At 48.0% G+C, this 20,815-nt stretch overlaps 2 protein-coding genes across 4 annotated transcripts in view; both read right to left on the bottom strand.

Moving 5' to 3' along the window:
* ELK4 (ETS transcription factor ELK4) overlaps positions 1 to 16,885 on the bottom strand; it is a 54,418-nt gene extending 37,533 nt beyond the window's left edge. The window contains exon 1 of the mRNA XM_050955617.1: positions 16,669 to 16,885. The gene's annotated coding sequence lies outside the window, so the exon portion shown is untranslated. The remainder of the gene's footprint in view (positions 1 to 16,668) is intronic.
* The window catches only part of LOC127052208 (Krueppel-like factor 15), a 36,208-nt gene continuing 31,002 nt past the window's right edge, over positions 15,610 to 20,815 (bottom strand). For all 3 annotated transcript variants that reach the window (XM_050955618.1, XM_050955619.1, XM_050955620.1), the window contains exon 3: positions 15,610 to 17,100. In XM_050955618.1, coding sequence (XP_050811575.1) covers positions 16,929 to 17,100 — 172 coding nt within the window. In that variant the 3' untranslated portion in view covers positions 15,610 to 16,928. The remainder of the gene's footprint in view (positions 17,101 to 20,815) is intronic.

The raw sequence follows: 20,815 nt of genomic DNA, 5'->3' as shown, positions 1-20,815 counted from the left end.
AATCCCTCCCCCCTTCAGATCCCTCTTGTAAAGCAGCACATGATCTGCCTGACAATACAGTTCTGCATTAATTCACCTCAAACAGATCTGTTTGAGACCGAGTAGGGGCCTGATTTTTCAATCCTTGCTCACAGAAGCAGTTCTACTGAAGTCAATTGAATTCCTCATGAGCTCCATTAGATTATTCACAAATGTAAGGTCTGCAAAATTGGAACCCCTATATTGTGAGTTCCTGAAGGCAGGGACCATATCCCCTCATGTGCTTGTACAGCACCAAGCATGGCTAAGTGCCCTGATCACATACACCCAGAGTAGGGCTCATATGAACAGAAATGGGATCCTAATACTGTGCCGAGCAAGACACTTGCATGGTGGAACAGGGAGATGCTTGACTCAATCTTTCCTAGTTCTTCCTCCCCCACAACATACACCCAGCTATATTAGAAAGTCAAGTAAAGAAAGGAGATGGCCAAAGTTTGTTCTGAAATGTAGCATGATCCACTCAAAGGCCTGGTCAACACTACACGTTTATACCGAGTTTAGCAGCGTTAAACCAATTTAACCCTGCACCTATCCATACAAACGAAGCCCTTTATATCAATACAAAGGGCTCTTAATTGATTTCTGTACTCCTCCCCAATGAAGGGAGTAGCACTGAAATCAGTATTGCCATGTCGGATAAGGGTTAGTGTGGCCGCAATTCAACGGTATTGGCCTCCGGGAGCTATCCCACAGTGCACCATTGTGACCGCTCTGGAAAGCCATCTGAACTCAGATGCACTGGCCAGGTAAACAGGAAAAGCCCCGGGAACTTTTCAGTTTCATTTCCTTTTTGGCCAGCGTGGAGAGCTCACCAGCACAGGTGACCACGCAGAGCTCATCAGCACAGGTAACAATGCAGTCTCCTGAGAATCGAAAAAGAGCTCCAGCATGGACCGCACGGGAGGTATTGGATCTGATCGCTATATGGGGAGAGGATTCCGTGCTAACAGAACTCCTTTCCAAAAGACGAAATGAAAACATATTTGAAACAATTTCCAAGGCCATGATGCAGAGAGGCCACACCAGGGACTCAGTACAGTGCTGTGTGAAAGTTAAGGAGCTCAGACAAACCTACCAGAAAACCAAAGCAGCAAACGGAAGGTCCAAGGCAGGGCCAAAAACATGCCGCTTCTACGCTGAGCTGCATGCAGTTCTAGGGGGATCCGCCACCAGTTCCCCACCCCCGTCCGTGGATTCCGAGGTGGGAGTGGTAATCTCAGCCACGGCTGAGGATTCTGCGGACGGCGAAGATGAGGAGGAAGAAGAGGAGGATGAGCTTGCAGAAAGCACACAGCACTCCGTTCTCCCCAACAGCCAAGAGCTTTTTCTCACCTTGACGGAATTACCTTCCCAGTCCTCCCAAGCCACTAGCCCAGACAATGAAACCATGGAAGGTACCTCTGGTGAGTGCACCTTTGTAAATATAAAACATGGTTTAAAAGCAAGCGTTATTTAATGATTAATTTGCCCTGAGGACTTGGGATGCATTCGCAGCCAGTACAATTACTGGAAAAGTCTGTTAACATGTCTGGGGATGGAGCGGAAATCCTCCAGGGACATCTCCATGAAGCTCTCCTGGAGGTACTCCAAAAGCCTTTGCAGAAGGTTTCTGGGCAGGGCAGTCTTATTCCATCCTCCATGGTAGGGCACTTGATGACAGCGTGCATGTAGCAAGTAATCTGGTATCATTGCATGACAAAGCCTAGCTGTGTATGGTCCCGGTGTTTGCTGGCATTCAAGCAACATCCGTTCTTTATCTCCCTGTGTTATCCTCAGGAGAGTGATATCGTTCATGGTAACCTGGTTGAAATTCAGGAATTTAAGTAAGGGGACAGAGATGGTTGGACTGTTTGCCTGTGCCTTAAAAGAAATTCTTCCCTGCGTTTAGCCAAGCAGGGGGAGAAGGGGTGGGAGCGCGAATGGCGCTGAGCTTTTTTGCGTTTGACTAACTGGGATCTTCCCTGCTACCAGCCACGCGGTTGGGGGGGAGGGTGGCTAGCAGCGATCTTCCATGATACCAGCCACGGGGTGGTGGGGGGGGAAGGGTAAAGCGATCATCCCAGAGAATTGGATAGGGGCGGTTCTGGTGCTGCACGTTAACAGGAAAGAAGCAGCACTCAATGGGCTTTGCTTGCTATTTGGGAAAGAAGGGCGCTGGATATATGAAGGCTGCAGAAGCCGAAAGACAATGGCTTACCATGGCCATTCTGATGCCCGGACCTGCATCTGTGATCTCTAACACCAAAGCCACAGGCACTCAATATTAAGATGCAAAATGGGACCTTGCAGTGAGATCACATGTGCTATGTAAGGTCAATAGTGTTGTTCACCATGAAAGAGTGTAAGCATTATTCTGTAAAATGTATCTTTTTAAATACTTCTCTCCTTTTTCCCTCCCTTCTGCAACTGCAAATTTTTCAAGTCTCCCTCCTCCGTCCCGAAGGCTCTCTCAGATAAGGCAGCGGGAAAAAAAAAAGACGTGAGACGAAATGTTCTCGGAAATCATGCAAGTGACCCACAATGAAAGAGCTCATCTGAATGAGTGGAAGGACGTGGTATCAAAGTACAGGAAAGATGCCAGTGAACGTGAGGAGAGGAGAGACGCTCGAGAGGTGGCGGCAGGAAGATCAGCGGTGGCAGGATGCAACGCTGGGGCTGCTGCATGATCAAACAGACATGCTCCAGCATCTGGTGGAGCTTCAGGAACAGCAGCAGGATCAGAGTGCCACTGCAGCCCCTGTATAACCACCCTCCCCCCTCACCATGTTCCTTAGCCTCCTCACCCGCCAGACGACTAAGAACACATGGGGAGAGGCTCCGTGCACCCGCCCACTCCACCCCAGTGGACAGCCAAACCAAAAGGCTGTCATTATTTTGAAATTTTTTTAGTGGCCTTTTCCTTCCTTCCTATCCTCCTCCTAAATTGCACCTGGCCTACCTTGTCAGTTCTCTCCCTCTTTTTATAATTAATAAAGAATACATGATTTTTAAATAAGTGACTATTTCCTTAGGAAGCAAGCAGTAATCAAAGGGGGAGGGTGAGTGGCTTAAAGGGAATGAGTCAATCAAGGGGTGGTAGGTTTCATCAAGGGGAAACAAACAGTCACACCGTACCCTGGCCCATGATGAAACTGGTTTTCAAAGCTTTTCTGATGTGCACCGCTTCCTCGTGTGCTCTTCTAATCGCTCTGGTGTCTGGCTGTGCGTAATCAGCGGCTAGGTGATTTGCCTCAGCCTCCCACCCCGCCATAAAGGTCTCTGCCTTCCTCTCACAGAGATTGTGGATCACACAGCAAGCAGCAATAACAATGGGGACGCTGGTTTGGCTGAGGTCTGAGCGAGTCAGTAATGTGCACCAGTGCATCTTTAAACAGCTAAATGCACATTCTACCACCATTCTGCACTTACTCAGCCTGTAGTTGAACAACTCCTGACTACTGTCCAGGCTGCCTGTGTATGGCTTCATGAGCCATGGCATCCAGGGGTAGGCTGGGTCCCCCAGGATAACTACAGGCATTTCAACATCCCCAACTGTTATTTTCTGGTCTGGGAAGTAATTCCCTTGCTGCAGCCGTTTAAACAGAGTAGTGTTCCTGAAGACGCGAGCGTCATGAACCCTTCCCGGCCATCCCAGATGGATGTTGGTAAAACGTCCCTTGTGATGCACCAGTGCTTGCAGCACCATTGAAAAGTACCCCTTGCGGTTTACGTACTGGGTGCCCTGGTGCTCCGGTGCCAAGATAGGGATATGGGTTCCATCTATCGCCCCACCACAGTTAGGGAATCCCATTGCAGCAAAGCCATCCACTATGACCTGCACATTTCCCAGAGTCACAACCTTTTGTAGCAGCAGCTTAATGATTGCTTTGGCTACTTGCATCACAGCAGCCCCCAGAGTAGATTAGCCCGCTCCAAATTCATTCCCGACTGACCGGTAGCTGTCTGGCATTGCAAGCTTCCACAGACCTATCGCCACTTGTTTCTCAACTGTGAGGGCTGCTCTCATCTCAGTATCCTGGCATTTCAGGGCAGGGGAAAGCAAGTCACAAAGTCCCATGAAAGTGCCCTTACGCATGCAAAAGTTTTGCAGCCACTGGGAATCGTCCCACACCTGCAGCACTATGCAGTCCCACCAGTCTGTGCTTGTTTCCCAGGCCCAAAATCGGGGTTCAATGGATAGAACCTGTCCCATTACCAGCATGATCTCCAAAGCGCAGGGGCCCGTGGTTTGAGAGAATTCTGTGTCCATGTCCTCATCACTCTTGTCGCCGCGCTGCCGTAGCTGGTTTTACAGGTCCTGGTTCAGCATTGACTGCACGAGAATGCGCGAGGTGTTTACAATGTCCATGATTGCTGTCTTGATCTGAGGAGGGTCCATGCTTGCCATGATATGGCATCTGCACAGTTCACCCAGGGAAAAAGGCACAAAACGGTTGTCTGCTACTTGCACAGAGGGAGGGGTGAGGCTGTACCCAGAACCACCCACGACAATGTTTTTTTTGGCCCATCAGGCACTGGAATCTCAACCCAGAATTCCAATGGGCGGGGGAGACTGTGGAAGCTATGGGATAGCTACCCACAGTGCAACGCTCTGGAAATCGACACTAGCCTTGGTACATGGACGCACACTGCCGAATTAATGTGCTTAGTGTGGCTGCGTGCACTCGACTTTGTACGATCTGTTTTAAAAAACAGTTTCTGTAAAATCAGAATAATCCCGTAGTGTAGACATACCCTTAGTCTGCTGGCACTAACTTCTGCTTGCCACTGTGCTATCAATTGCATGGCTAGCTGGACTCCACTTACTTTAGTTGTGTTCCTCTTGATTTACACCAGTGAAATCAGACAGTCCTTAAGTCAATTCGTTATTGGTGTGTACTGCAGTAGCATACACAGACCCTAATCAAGGATTGGACACCTAAGTGCTGGGCACTACACACACAATTGCCACATGAAAATCAAAACAGGCCCAGTTCTGATCTCTCTTAGTGCAACTCTGTTGACTTCACTAGAGTTACTCCCAATTTTTAGCAGCATAAAATATTAGCAGAATCCACTCAGAGAAGGACTAATGTTGTGCTCCTTCCTGTAGGATTCTAAGTCCCATTAAAAAAAATATTAGTGACAGTATGTACACATATGGACCAAAGAATCTGGACCTGTGCACGGTAGGGTAAAGGAATGTCAGGAACATCTCATCTCATTCATGAGTCTGACTTGGATCTTACTGGGTTAGTGTCCTGCTTAGATGAGACTGGGGAAAATGGAGGTGAGGGAGGAGCAAAGCAGAGTTAAAAAATCATATGCCAAGAAGCTTAAAAGGAGCAGAAACAAAGTTTAATTGTTAAAGATTTATACTGGAATGGTTGGGGCCCCTTTGTGGAAGGCTTTGTATAGACAGTAAATAATTGTCCTTGTCTAAAGAGCAATTCTAGAAAGACAAAATCCAAGAAAAAAAAGTTTTTTTTTAAAAAGCTTTGACATAGGGAGAAAATCTCACAGCAAGTTCCTGAGTTCAGGACCATATGATCTTTGGTTGAACTGGCTGAAGGAGAATCACAGCTGCAGGGGTAACCAACATATTATGCAAGAGCAGGTCAGGCACTTCAGCCCTAGCCTGTTCCATAATTCAACAGTTCCCTTTTAAAACAGTTTTTAACTCAGCAGCTGACTCCAAAGAGAGCTGAAAATCTGAATATTTGACAATTTTCTGAATGATCCTAAGAGTTTCATGCCTCACTAGCAAACACCACAATCCCAAGTCAAGGGGGGGAGGGGAAAGGAAAAATCAGTCTCATAATACAGTGAGGTTTGGGGTTGGTTTGGTTTTGTGGTGTGTTTTACAATGCCCTAGTTTCTCTCTCAGAAGAGTAGCACTCATTTAGGTCATCCTTAACTTTAAGCATGTGCTTAAGTGCTTTCCTGGATCAAGGCCTTACAGATTTTCTAAGGCACAAAGCTATGTATTGAAGTGCAAAGCCACAAATGCTAACTTCACTATGCTGTACTTCTCAAGAGGTTGCAGTATCCCTTTCTCACCCCTACCATTCGTCCTGTGCACTTGTGCAGGCATGTTATTGCAAGCTAGTCAGTCAGACACACAAAGGTGTTGAGTTCTGTGTAAATCTCTCAATAGCACAGAAAGCGTGACAAACTTTCAGTTCCACAACAGCAAACTGGTGACTAAGTAGGAAGTTTCAGTTGGTTTGTGGGTTTGTTCTAAGGATCACAACCAGGGGTGCTAGTTTGTGCAGGAGGACTAGATGGTGCTAGTCATCAAGCGGTCAAGATTTGTAGCAGGAAACCCTGTCCTAGCTGGATTCTGACATCCAACATGGCTTGCAGCACACAAGAGAATGGCCAAGAGGCCTTTTGACACTATTACCTACAGCAGGGGTAGGCAACCTATGGCACGGGTGCTGAAGGCAGCACGCGAGCTGGTTTTCAGTGGCACTTGCATTGCCCTGGTCCTGGCCACTGGTCTGAGGGGCTCTATATTTTAATTTAATTTTAGATGAAGCTTCTTAAACCTTATTTACTTTACATACAACAATAGTTTAGTTATATACTATAAACTTATAGAAAGAGACCTTCTAAAAATGTTAAAATGTATTACTGGCACGCAAAACCTTAGAGTGAATAAATGAAGACTTGGCACAGCACTTCTGAAAGGTTGCTGACCCCTGACCTATAGTTAGGGCTCAACTTCCTACTTCAGGTGAAGTCCAGACTCAGAGTGGCCCCCTTATAAGACTTGATCCTTCAAGTTGCGTGTCACAGCATCTTGAGTTCACAGGGTGATGCAATATTATGACATCACTTTGCAAACATGTTTCCCAAAGGTCTTTCAGGATGCGTCTTAATTGCCTCGGAAGCCTCTATACTGAAGGACTTCAGATAGCATGGTCTAAGGTTGCCAACCATCCTGGAGTCTCCAGGGATTAAAGACTATGTCATGTGATGAAGCCTCCAGGAATAAGTCCAACCAAAACTAACAACCCTACATATGGTCAAGAGTCAGGTTACCCCCATAAATATCTGGAGACATGGCAGCCACAACTCAGGGTTTGAAGGTGGCACCTTGAAGAGATGGCAGCTCCTGCCCCCACTGTTTTCAGAATTGACAGCAGTTTTGCTGTTTGGCTCCAAAATAACGTGTGTTGAAAATGAAAGCAATCCTATTTTTTGCCTGAGGCCATTAAGACTGCAACAAGCAGCACCAAAGCAGCGACAAAGATGATCTAGGCAAGGATAGTTTAAAAAGCCAAATTGTACTGCTGTTGGTATCAAAAAGCCACTCTCCCAACTGGCCCATTTGTTGGCAATTTCAGCAGAAGGCAAGGAGGCTGCATTCCTCTCTCACTGATGTTATTATATTACAATAGCACCCAGAGGCCTTAAAGAGATCAGGACCCCCTGTGATGGACGCATACGTACAGCAAGAGAGTCCCTGCTCCTAAAGAACTTACAGTCTAAATAGACAGACAGACATGATAGGAGGGGAAACCGAGTGGTGAAGTGACTGGCCCAAGGTCACGCAGCAAGTCAGCGGCAGAGTCAGGAATAGCACTCAAGTCTCTGCACTCTGCCTCTACAGAAGGGACCCAACTAAGGCAGAGCTAAGGCCCTTGGAAGGGGGGCAACACAGCTGAAGCTTGCACTGCTGCTGCTCATGCTGTACCTGCTCTATGACTGACTAGTCCCCTGAGGAGTTAGTGCTGCACTAAGATCATACCACATTTTTAATATTTTAAGTTACACAATTAATCCTGCACATTAATAAACATCAATCTCCCCATGGCAGGATTAGAGAGGCATTTCATGAGCACTAGGTAGTTGGATCCGCTCAAGACAACAATGGCCCCTGTTGTGTTAACTCAGCCTATACATACACCCTGACTGTGAGCAGACATTCACGGAATGTCACAATCACCTATAACAACAAATGCTGATAGGAAAAGATGCAAAGGCAAGAGAGACTGAACTAGTCCAAACACGACCGCTACTGATATGACTCAAGGACTGTGTTAACTGCGTTCTTGGTGAACAAGAAAAGCTTGGAACTGAAAGTCAGCAAGCCAAAATTGGTGTCAAAGTAGGCCTAGCTGGTGGACAAAATAATGAAGGCAATGGGCTGTTCCACCCATCATTCCCTTTTTAGGTCCTTAAAGACTTGGGGGGAAGTTTCCCCATCTTCTGGGACCCCATCCTTCTGCCATCCTTAATCCAGAGAAATATCCTGACCAGACTGGTCCAGAGAGAGGGAGCCAGATGAAAATGTAATGTCCACCAGCTCTAGCTAAATCCTGAGTACCACCTGGGATGTGAAACTCTGAGAAATTAACAGTAGTGTAGACGAACTCACACCCCGAGCAATGTAGCTAGGTCAACCTACGTTTTAGGTGTAGACCAGGCCTTTGTCTCCCCCCCCCCCCCGTCCTTTTCCTTCTCCACCTGATTTCTTCTCATTCCACTTATTTCCCCCTCAGCTTTGACCTATCCTGTTAGTTGGCCCCTTCCCAGCCTCATTAACCCCTTCTAGGCTAGATAGCATGTTCACCCCCCACTCACCACCTCAGTAGTGCTTTTCCTACAAAATGGACTGTCACTCAGGAAGGTCACAGATCCACACACAAAAATTCCTAGTCACGTTTCCATCATTGCTCCTACTCCCAGAGAAATCAAGCAGCCCTCTGGCGCGTTCAGCACTGCTGAAGATGGGACAAGATCAGTACTCAACCCGGCCACTTGACTCATACCAATAGTCTCATTTCAGAGCCTTGCTTGTGTATGAAACCCACTGCTTGAAATAGAAGGGGGAAGATATTGTGGTACGGTCAGATCTCTGGTACAGGAAGCCCTGTAGCTGCAGGTGGTGGTGGGCGGGGAGAAGAGAAGAGAGGAGGCCAAAGCTTTCAAAAGTGACTAGTGATTTTGGGTGGCCTTTTTGAGACATTTTAAAAGGGGCCTTTTTTCAGTACTGAGCACCCATCCTCCTTCAGAGATTCACGTCCCTTTAAGAAGTCACAATTTGGGCACCCTCTCCCCTGCCCCCGAAATCTTTACTCGTTACTGAAAGTCTTGGTGAGAAACTATGTCAGGTCCCAGCTAGTCCATGCCCTGGCTATTGCACCATTACTTCCTACAGTATGTTTCCTAGTGCTTTGCCTAAACTGACCTTGATTTAAATAGAGACACCAAGCACACCATCAGAACAGGGGGCAATCATGCAGACAGCATGGTACTTACCCACGGATGGGAGAACTAGGGGTCATTACTTACCCAGAGATGGGTGAACATTTGCTTGGGGTCCTACTGGATTGTAATAGCAAAGCATAGTGGAGCAAATGATTGCCAGAGGAGAATGCTTCCTATTCTCCAGTTGATGGATAATTGCTCTGTCCTTTAGCAGAGCTTAAAGGCAGACACTTACTTGGAAAATGGTTTAGTTAAAGCAGCAAGTCTCATGACACAGCAAGACTGAGTCATATCAAGCCAGATGTTTTAGTCTAGCTATGTTCTTCTTTAAACATTGACATGTCCTTAACCTCTCTCCAGGCAAGGGGTTCCTTTAGCTCAGTTAGAGACCTGCCAGCTGCCCACTCAGAGACAGACAGCGGTGAGATGGAAGCAAGTGCACCAGCTGAGAGAAGTCACATGGGCTGCAGCATGAGGCTTCTACTGTATACATCAGATCCCTTTAAGAGGAAGCATAGGGCTTAATGCTCAGCCCTGACTGCCACTGGGGGTGATTCACATTGCCTGTTGCTACTGCGACACGTGCAAACAATTGGAGAAGGGACTGAGATTTAAGTCCCAACACTGAAGTCTCCACTGCGATGGGAGGAGCGACTGCAGCACTAGTAACTGCACTCAAGTCACCTTAGATCTAGCTAGCTCCAACAGCAGTGAAGCCATGGCAGCATGGGCAGTGCGAAAGTAGAATGAATTATATTGTGAAAATAGAAAGGATTAAAGAAATGCTGTCTGTACCTTTAAGCAAAACTGTTGGAATGCTGCAATCCAGGTTTCAGGAATACAGACATTCACATAGAACAATTGCACCATTTAAGGGCAATTGGTGAAGTATTAGCCTCAAATCCATAAGAGTTAGTAAGGAAGTAGGATATGCATGCTGTGCCCCAGGTGAATTTTACAGTTTTGCTTTCTTTGTCCCTTTGTCTAATTCCCGCTCTTTTATCTGTATAAATAAAATAGTTTGTGCCTTGCATGGTGCTCACATTATCTGGGTGTTATTGGCGGAGCGCTGCGCTAATAAAACAGAGTGGTCTGACAAATTGTGAGTCCTGATTCTAACTTTGACAGCAGCCACACAAACTAGCTGCTCAAGTGCATACCCCGAGCCCCCAGCAAGCTTGTACAGATCCAAACTAGCTTTAGTATGTCAACACATGCTGCAGTGACACACTGATTGCAGTGTGGACATACTCCCCGGGCTCATAAGCCCAAGGAACTGGATTGAGCCACTGGAAGGTTAAAGTCTTGCAGATATTGCTGGAAAGGTTCTCTTCCACCTGTTTCATGTTAACCCTTCTTTTGGTTTCTTATGGCCTCTCAAGGAGACAGGGCAGGGAAAGGAAGACAGAACACTCAGCTGCTAGACTACCGTGTACGACTGCCTGTATTCCAGCCATGCCCCGTGTGCTAGGCCCTGTCCAGACCCATATGTCCCTGCTTTTCTTCAAGAGCTCAGACTCCAGCTTGCTTGCTGCCACAAGCTGGTTCCTATTGTCCGCCCAGAACTGTAGGTGGAGGAGATACTAGGTGGGGAGTGCCCTGAATTACACAGTAGACACATACTATTTATTCACCAGAACTCTCCTGGCTGGAGCTGTGGAGACAGGATTTCTGGGGATCCATTCCAGGCTCTTCCACTGCCTCCTTACACAACCTCTGAGGCACCTCTATAATGGACATTCTACTTATCCACTGATGGAGTCTTGTGAAGCTTAACATGTACCAATCCTTTCGAGGATGAAAGGCACCATAGAAGAATCCCCATTAACACCCAGTTTTATCAATTTCCTGGGGCAAAACCACAAACAGACCCAGCTGCCACAAACATACAAGGAGTCTTTTTCCAAAGGTGCCATAAAACCAGACTCACAATTTGAACCCACACAGGCAGGGCCGGTGCAACCATTAGGCGACCTAGGCAGTCGCCTAGGGCACTAGGATTTAGAGGGCACCATTTTCTTCAGCAGCGACCATGGCGGCCGGATCTTCAGCCGTCCCGGTCACTGCATTTAGGCGGAGGGAACTGGGGCAGGGGAGCGCGAGGAGGGCCACCTGCATCAAGTAAGGGGGGGGCGAAGTGGGGGGAGAAGTGAAGCCGTTGCAGTGTGCCCGGGGAGGAGGCAGGGTAGGGGTGAGCTGCTTCACTTCTCCCGCCTCCCAGGCTTGCGGCGCCAATCAGCTTAGGCACCACAAGCCTGGGAGGCGAGAGAAGTGAAGTAGTCATGGTGTGCTTGGGGTGCTCGTGCTCATAGCAGGGGTGAGCAGGGGCGGGGGGGTGCCTCAGGGCGGAGGGTGCGGGGTGGGGAGCTGCCGCAAGGGAGGTGCCTCAGGGCGGGGGGGAGCTGCCATGGAGAGTGGGGGTGCCTCAGGGCGGGGGGCGGCGCAAGGTGGACGTTTCGCCTAGGGCACGAAACATCCTTGCACCGGCCCTGCACACAGGTTTGGTTCCTCTCTGATGGAAAGAAGGCACAGCCAGCACCAATCAACTTTCCATGTTCCACCAGCAAGTGGTGCGTGGACCACAGGCCAGGGACTTCCCACAGCATCGTCAGTTGCGTGCAGAGCACTAAGGCTTTGCACACAAGCATTGCTGTGCCTGCAACTGAAGGCACAGTGTGAAAAGCATTTTATCAAGTTTACACCTGCACACACAAATGCAACCATCCCTACTTTCATTATTAGTATCCTTTTGGCTCCCACAGCTGCTTCTTTGCCTAGAAAAATGTTTTAGCACTCTCAAAGCCCTTGTCTCCCAAGCACTGTACCACTAGTACTATTCCCATGGTACAAATGGGGAAACTGAGGCACAGATGTTCCCTAGCTTGCCTAACAGCAGAGTCTCATGGTCAGAGCCAGGACTGGAACCCATGAATCCCAATTCCCAGAGCCATGCTTATACTGGGATAAAAAAATTAAAAAAGTATCACTTGGTGACACTAGTGGCTTCAACTAACAGAAAGACAGAAGAGTCTCACTCCTCCTCCCATACCACTGTACAGGGATATCCTTTGTTCACTGGGGAGCATTACCATACGAAGGTTAACGAGAGTAGCAGAGAACACAGAGGTAATTACGGAAGCACTAGCAAACCTTCCAAGCCATTTATCAAAAACATCCCCTGAAGAGATAGGTAAGACGATAAATATTTCACAACAAATTTGTGCCCAAGGCATTTGATTCAATAAAATGCACGCCCTCCCCACCCTATTCAAAGTTCTCTTTGGTAGAATCTGCATGGCAGGTCAGCCACACTGAAGGTCTCTATTGCCTGTGCTCTCCCCATTCCCCTCCCAGCTCACTGGCCTCCCTGGGTACAAGAGTGGAACGTACAAATTCCACTTAGCAAATAAAAGATCGGAGAACTGAACAGTGGCTCAAATACAGCTGACTAGCCCTTCTTTGCCCACGGTCCCAAAGCACTGGAGTCACAAACTGTAGTTGGCCTTTGTATTCTAAAGGCCAAGAGGGGAAAGCAGGGTGGGGCAGATTCAAAAGGAACAGGCTGTGCTGTAAAGTGGTTTGGGGCCAGGCTAGAACAGCAAAAGAGACTGAAAGAAGAGCAAGACTGGCATGAATCATGCTGGCAAGGGGCCTGAGAAAGGTGCCCTGAAGGGAAGAGGGTATGAAGTGAACAACCAGCTAGGCCAAAAACCCCAACGAAACCCCAACAAAATAGTTTCACATACCTGTCTCTGGCTCAGAATTAAAACTTCATTACTGCACACATGGAACTTGGGAGCTTGTTAACTTCTCGTCACATCAATCCAGGGCAGGGCGGAGGAGCACTGGGAAAGTTAAACAGAGAAGCACACTTGCTTCCCCAAACCTACTACAAGGCACAGAATTCTAGCCAAGCACCTTGTTAGAACCTGCATCAGGCTGCAGCTTTAAATGTTCCCACATAGGCACAATGGAGAGGAACCCAGCTGAGTTTACACTTTGAGTATTCCCCCTCACACGCACACACACACTATCCAGTTATAAACTAGAGGTGAGCCTGAACAACATCTACAGAGCCAGACCTCCTGGAACTTTGGGGAAAGGTTGGCTCTGGATTCCAATATTGCAGCTCCACCATTTCTGTCATGACCGCCTCCCCCTAGGGATTAGGAAACCAAGGAATGCAGGTGTTGCAAACTTTGTATGTTTCTTACATATTTCAGCTCTCTGGAAATCTAAGCCAAGATCAATTAGCCTTGGTTAGTTCAAGCTGTAGCTCTTGCAGCTGGGTAACATACAAGTCAATTTCCCGCTCCATCATTTCTGGAAATTTGCCAAAGGCCTTAGTTCAGCTGCTGACATTCTTTTTAGAATAAAGAGCCAACTCCCCAACCCCATTTTCTGCAGTATTTCTTCTTTGGGGAAGCAGTACTGCTCCTTAAAGTTGTCACACTTGAGGAATACTTTCTGCTTAGAGGAAACAATTCCCTGGTTACACAATTACTTGCATTGTAAACGGTTTGGGACAAGGACTACCTATTTGTTCTGGGTTTCGACAGTGCCTTGCACAATGTGCCCCTGGTTCATGACAGGGGTTCCTAGGTGCTACCATAATACAAGTCAGAGTAAGAAGTAACTTCACAGTAACTGGAACCCTTTGAGAGCATTGATGCCAGAGGACCACACTGTTGGGGAATGTGCCCCAGTGGGATAGCTCAGTGGTTTGAGCATTGGCCTGCTAAACCCAGCATTGTGAGCTCAATCCTTGAGGGGGCCACTTAGGGATCAGGGGCAAAAATCAGTACTTGGTCCTGCTAATGAAGGCAATGGGCTGGACTCAATGACCTGCTGGGGTCCCTTCCAGTTCTATGAGAGAGAGGTATATCTCCATATATTTAGGGGAGGGATAGCTCAGTGGTTTGAGCTAAACCCAGGGTTGTGAGCTCAATCACTAAGGGGGCCATTTGGGGATTGGCCCTGCTTTGAGCAGGGGGTCGGACTAGATGACCTCCTGAGGTCCCTTCCAACCCTGATATTCCATGAACTACTTAGCAGTGTCATGCCCCTTAGCTGCACAAGCACCCCAGGATTGTCTATGCCCAAATTATAAAGGACACGAGAGCCCTCAACCACGCCAGGTCCTTCTCCTGTAGCTACACTGAAATTCTATCCCTGAAACTGCTGCCAACAGCAATCACTCACTATTACCAGGAAGCCAACCTCCAGCAGTAAGTGTTCCTAAATCCTGGCAATAACCCCACCTCACACTTGTTTTCAAACTGCTCTACAGGCATTCCTCTCACACCCAGGTATCCTCATTCCCCCTCCACAATGGGATACAGGAGGCACAGAGCAAGTGTCAGAGCCATGGCAAGTTTCTATGCAGCTCCAAACTCCCAGTCCAGTGCTCACCTCTCCGCCCTACTGCATCTTGCCTCTCCTAGGAGCTTTGGTGTCTGCCTTGAAAATGGCAAGTATTGAGGCAGAGATCTAGATACAAGGATGCAGAAGGGAATTTTCAGTACCCATTTGTCCTTCAGAAATACTCGGGAAGCAGCAATACACAGGACAGGGTGAGAGTGTCACATCCTTTTCCCATGGCTTTTGTATAGATGTCAGATTTTGTTGGTTTTTTTTTTTCTTTTTTTAAGCAGGAAATTAACAAAAAAAAAATCCCAAAGTTCCCTATGAATCCCCCCCCCCGCCCCCGCGCTCCAGTTTTTTGGAAACAAGAACAGAACTGATAAAGAGTTTATTTTTGAAAACTGAAAAAATACTTAAAGAAAAAAAAAAGTTGGTTTTTTCCCCCCATTCCATTTTGTGTTGGGGTTGGGGGGGGGGGGGGGGATCAGAAGCTTCCAGCCAAAACAGAAATTTTCTACAACAGCATTTGTTGTGATTGCAAAGCCATTTTTTGTGGAAAAACACAACAAAACAAAACAGCTTAGTCCAGCTGTACTGTGTGTTCCAGTGACTGGAATACACTGAGGTGCCACACGCATATGGCCAAGCTGGTCACTTGCCCCCTCCTCAATCAGGTAGCACTGTGCAAGGGCATTTTTCCTTTCTGCAGAACAGACACGCCTCTTCTCCTCTCCCCGCAGTACCCTTCACTTCTGAATTCATTTCCCTTCCCAAAGCTCTCCCCCTTCCCATACTTCCCTCAATGATGCACTCTGAATTTGCTGCTCTCATCTTCTCCCGGGGAAATCGGACATGCACCACACTTCCCAACGGCTCCACCACACAATTTGGCACATCGGTGCTGTGCTGAACACCAATAGGGAAGGTCAGAGCGGCCTACAGCTTCAGTCACTACGGGATGACCAGACACACTATTCTACTGTCCCATTAATATGCTAGTTAGGGTGCTGTTGAAAGTATGTTACAGGCACTTTAATACAAAAGAGGGACTATTGTAACAGATTACTACACACGTAATTGTGTTTTTTTGACAGCAGAGTTGTAACTATAAACCTGGGAACAGATACCAACAGAAATGACAGACCAACCCTTCAGCTGGGGTGCTGTGAAAGACCTGCCCATTGTTTTTAGAGTCACCGTACCATTAGTAGGTGCAGCAGTTCCCCTGCCCTTCCCAGCCTCAGGGCTGGGTGCAATGCCTGCAGAGGCAGTGGCTGGAGCAGAGGGGTCACCGATGCTGGGCCTGGGGGCCACACTAGCAACCTGCCAGAAGCCTGAGAGCTGCACGTGATTTGTACACAGAGGAACAGGATGCAGACACCCTGATCTCTGACACAGAGGGGCAGCCAACAGACTTCAGGCGCCAGCATGCCATGCTCCAGCTCCACCTCAGAAGAACATAGGTGGTGGGGAGGGTGCATTTTAGGACTCCACAAGCAGCTGGCAGGCTCCTTGCTTGTTAGGACATGCCGTACCCACCTAGGCGTTTGCCATGTACAACTGGAAACACAGTAAGTGCATCAGCATCACCTTCCCAGGGACATCTCGGGAGTTTACCCTGGCTCTGTACATGATTAACAAAGAATATTTAACAGAGAAGACATCAGTCTTGTCAATCCTGCAGACATCAGTGATGAGCAGCGCACACTGGAGGGGGGAGGGACCATAGACAGGGACACGTCAAAAGGCAGTCCGTTTCCATACCCACTGTACAATCTGTAAGCGAGGGCATCTCTAGCCAAGACTCCAAGTACAGGTCTTCAGCTCAGGCAGGAGGAAGTATCCCTTTTGGCTCCCCTCACTAGATGGCTGCCCATAGACAGCTGGGACATTGGTCTGACTTGCAGCCCCCAAAGCAGGGAGGATATACAAGCAGCAAGTCAGGATGCTGGCTGAGGAAGAAGTGCTATTAACCCATTAGCTCCCACTCCAACTCATATCAGGCAGACACCGCAGCGACAGGAGCATTTGAATTACCTAGATAGACAACATCTATTAACTCACCAAAGCCCTTTGATGAAGCCATCCTCCCACGCATGCCCCTAATTAGCTCAGGTGCCCATCGTGTGCATTTACAAGTGGCACAGTAGTATAGGAGAGAAGTCCTGACCGTAAGGCATCCAGCGGTAGAGGTAGACTTGAGATTTGCTGTACAAAAAAGAAAATTGTTTTTCCTTGTGAAGAAAAACCACCCCCTTCGTGTTTGGTTCAGTATCCACCTCTGCTGGATTGCATCCCAATTCCGCAAGGCAGGGAGGAAAGGGTTAACTGCTACCGCTGCCTTGGGCTGTCCGGCTGCGCTGGCCCCTGTGGATCTTCATGTGTTTGGATAGGTGGTCACTGCGGGCAAACTTCTTTTCGCAGGTCAGACACTGGTAGGGCTTGACACCAGAGTGGGAACGCTTGTGGCGCGAGAGCTCATCCGACCGGGAAAACCTGCCGGGAGAAGGGAAACACATTGGGTTCTTTTGGCTGCACATTTACTACTAGCTTACCTAGGAGAGGATTGTCATTCCCTGAAGTCACCAGGACCAATACAGGAAACAGAGCAGAAGAGGATTGTGCAAAGAAGGAAGGGGTAAGAAGGAAGGCCTGGGGGTAGGGCATGACACTGGACTGAGACTCAGGACACCTGGGGTTAAATTCCCACCTCTGCCACAGACTCCTCATGTGACCTTGGGCAAGTCCCTTAGTTTCTAATGGCATGCCTACACCAGAAACACTACAGTGGCAAACCTGTAGTGTAGAAACTTATTGCAGCGAGAGGGTTCTTCTGTTACTATTGTAAATCTCTCTCTCCACCAGGCAGCAACTGCATTGATGGAAGAACTTTTCCATTTACCTAGTGGTACCTACACTGGGACTTAGGTCAGCTTAAATACATCACAGGGCATGCAATTTTTCCACAGCCCTGAGCAATATAGTTAAGCCAACCTAACTTTGTAGCACAGACCAGCCCTCAGCTCCCCATCTGTAAAATGGGGATTATACACCCCTGTGAAATAATTGGTGAGTGAGAGATGCTGGACTACTACTGTGATGAGGATCAGATAAGCACCTGGAGAGACAGAAATAGCAAGCACCAAAGGGGTTGAATGAAAATATCTTCTTGGCCAGAGTAATACTTGGCATTTGCACAGCGCTTTCCACCTAAGAGCTCTACAGAAATCAATAAAACCTCAGCTCCCTTGTGAAATACGACCCCCATAAAGGCACAGGGGTGAGTGCACCTTGCCTGAAGTCCATGTACTACAGATTTCCCAGTTCCTCCTTTCACAACTACAGCACATAGCCTGGCATTTCCCCCTTTTGCTGCCGGGGCAAGTGATCCCTGGTGTAATTTCAATCACTGGCATGGGTGGATTGGCATCAGAGATGAATTTGGGCAGTTGTCTCCGTTTTGTGGCTGGGAACAAGGCCATAGTAACAGCAACAATTTCATGCCAGTTAGGATGGGCTGCCCTGTCTCTGCTTTCCTCCCAGACTGGGCTAATTAGAAAGAACCCCCGACACACAGTACTGTTGCCATCGAGTGTTTCCAAAGGGATGACCACACACAGCCATCCCCATGGCAGGTGACTAGGATGCTTCCTTTGTTCAGAAGCAGCTCTCCCCTCAAAGAGCCTAGAAACCCCTGGGGACTGGATGGACATGGACTGGGAATGGGGTACAGTGCTTCGCACCTCTAGGCCACTGCTTCAGAGCCAGACCAGGGCAGCAGTGACCAAAAGCCAGTCCTTGCCCTCTGGCAGCAGTTCAGTGGCCGGGCTGACTTTAGCAGTCTCACTACAGTTCCCTATGGCCACACCATCAAGCCTCCCCTCCAACTGGCCCTAGTTACTCCCTTGCTGGAAGCGTTGGCTGAGAGGTTGAATGGAGTCAGGGACAACGAGCTGCCCCTCAGGCTTGGAGGCAGTCACTCCAAGGCAGGGTAGAGGCACAGTGCTATGGGGATGTTTGCTCGGTAAACAAAGGATTCTGGGGCTGCCAGGCCAGTCTCTTTCAAGGTTCTCCTCACCCATGGCACAAGCTCAACGCAAGCTTTCTCACACAATCCCAGCAGCGAGTCCTAGCCCTGAGCTAGTGGGACACTTCCAGGAGCTCACTCTCCATTACCCACTCAATCCCTGGCTTTCCTATGAAGAGCAGCATTGGTTTGTCTGACAGGCGACACTGGCTCCCCCCTAAACTGTGACAGGAGTTCATTTCTCAAATGATCGAGAGCCAGCAGGAGGCAGCAGCTTCCCATCACTATCAGCCTTGGCTACATTCCAATCCCGAGACAGACATCCGCTCCTCCTGGGACCGGTTTAAATAGCCAGCTCCACGTGCGAAGGCTGCATACACTAGTTTCACAGTTCTAGGCTGGAAGTTTCCATCCTGCAGCATGTTAGTAAAAGATCCAGATACTCACATGGCCCTCGTCCGCTATGGTACCTGGACAGATCCCTCTACTCAGCTCCTTAATTCCACATATGACGTCGATCAGAAAGATCTTTAAGTGTATTCAAATCGCTGCCCAAATTCTCCAGCACCCTTTTTCCTCCACCCTAAACGGGGCACACAGGAATCCAAATCCTCAGGCACCATCAGCATGAAGGTCTGCTCAGAACTGGACTTTCACCAGTTTGGGTTTAAGCAGCATCTGCATTACAAAGCCTCAAAACTGATGTGATAACACTGTGATGCTTCATGTTTACAAATATAACTGGAGAACACCCAACAAGGAGTACAGGAGAGAATCTACTCCCTATTCTAGCTCTGAGAAGCTCACGCATATGGTAGAAGCATTAAACAGAAGGGTTTTTCCATATGGCTGAAACATACTAAAAGAATGTGGAACAAGCAGCTTTAATTACACTCAGGCTCACTACGATAGTATTTCAGTTCACATCTGATACAGTAAAATGCTGCATCTGTGGGTCTGTTTACAACTAAGGGCTGGTCCACACTACGGGGGGGAAATCGATCTTAGATATGCAACTTCAGCTACGTGAATAACGTAGCTGAAGTTGAATATCTAAGATCGGATTACTCACTCGTCCACACCGCGCGAGATCGATGTTCGCGGCTCTCCCTGTCGATTCCGGAACTCCGTTGGGGTTGATGGAGTTCCGGAATCGATATAAGCGCGCTCGGGGATCGATATATCGCGTCTAGATTAGACGCGATATATCGATCCCCGAGCAATCGATTTTAACCCGCCGATACGGCGGGTAGTCTGGACGTGGCCTAACACTGCAGAAATTCAACAGATCCCAAGGCAGACCTTCCAAGAGAAACAATGGCTTATTTTCTAGCCTAGCCATGAGCAGCAAATTCATCAGAATTTTTTTTTTTTTTTTTTTTTTTAAACAGTGAGCGATTTGATTGACAAGTTCCTGAGGAAAGCAATGGGCGATCCAATAGAGGAGACATTTATAAGTGGACCAATTATAGGAAGCAAGCTCTGCAAACAATCCTGCACTGGCCAGGGAATAGACTAGGAGTAACATTTTCAAACACACCTGAGTGACTTAGGAGCCAAACCATTTAAATCACTTTCAATGGGATTTAGTTGTTTTTGAAAGTTTAACCTAAATGTCCTGAGAGGTCTCTCTATTCCACCCCTCCTCAAAGCTCTGCTTTCTAGAATTCACTGTAAAAACTGAATCCCAGAACAAGGGCAGGTTACTTCTAGTTAAAACTCTCCTGCTGCATTAAAAGGTACGATCTCAGTTAAAACACAGTCAGCATATGAACAGCTGGGGGAAGCCGAGGCCTGAATATTTACACTTGGAAGTCTTGGGGAAGTCGAGGCCTGAAAATTTACACTTGGAAGTCTTGGATTTGCTATATATTTAGTCCAGGACCCAGTGCCAAAAAACATTGCTAGACTGAAGGAACAGTGAGGTTTTAGAATCAGCTCTCTCGAGGGTTAGAGCTAGCAGAGGATGCTGCGTACCTTTGAAGAGCAGACAATGCCAACTATCTAAAAGGGACAAGAAGCCTGCTGAGTCAATCTTGCAAACGCACAGGAAGGAAGCAAGAGGGTAAGCAGAACTGTGTGCTTTTCAAAAAGGGGTCACAATCTGCTGGGGCCAGACAGGACAGATTTCGAAGGGCTCAGCACCCACAGCCCTAAGCATGCTAGATGCTGAGCTCTTCTGAA

This window comes from Gopherus flavomarginatus, chromosome 5 (assembly GCF_025201925.1).
Source record: "Gopherus flavomarginatus isolate rGopFla2 chromosome 5, rGopFla2.mat.asm, whole genome shotgun sequence".
In the NCBI taxonomy this organism is placed as follows: Eukaryota; Metazoa; Chordata; order Testudines; family Testudinidae; genus Gopherus; species Gopherus flavomarginatus.
The sequence above is the reverse complement of the archived record's forward strand: the minus strand, read 5'-3'. Positions and strand labels throughout refer to the sequence as shown.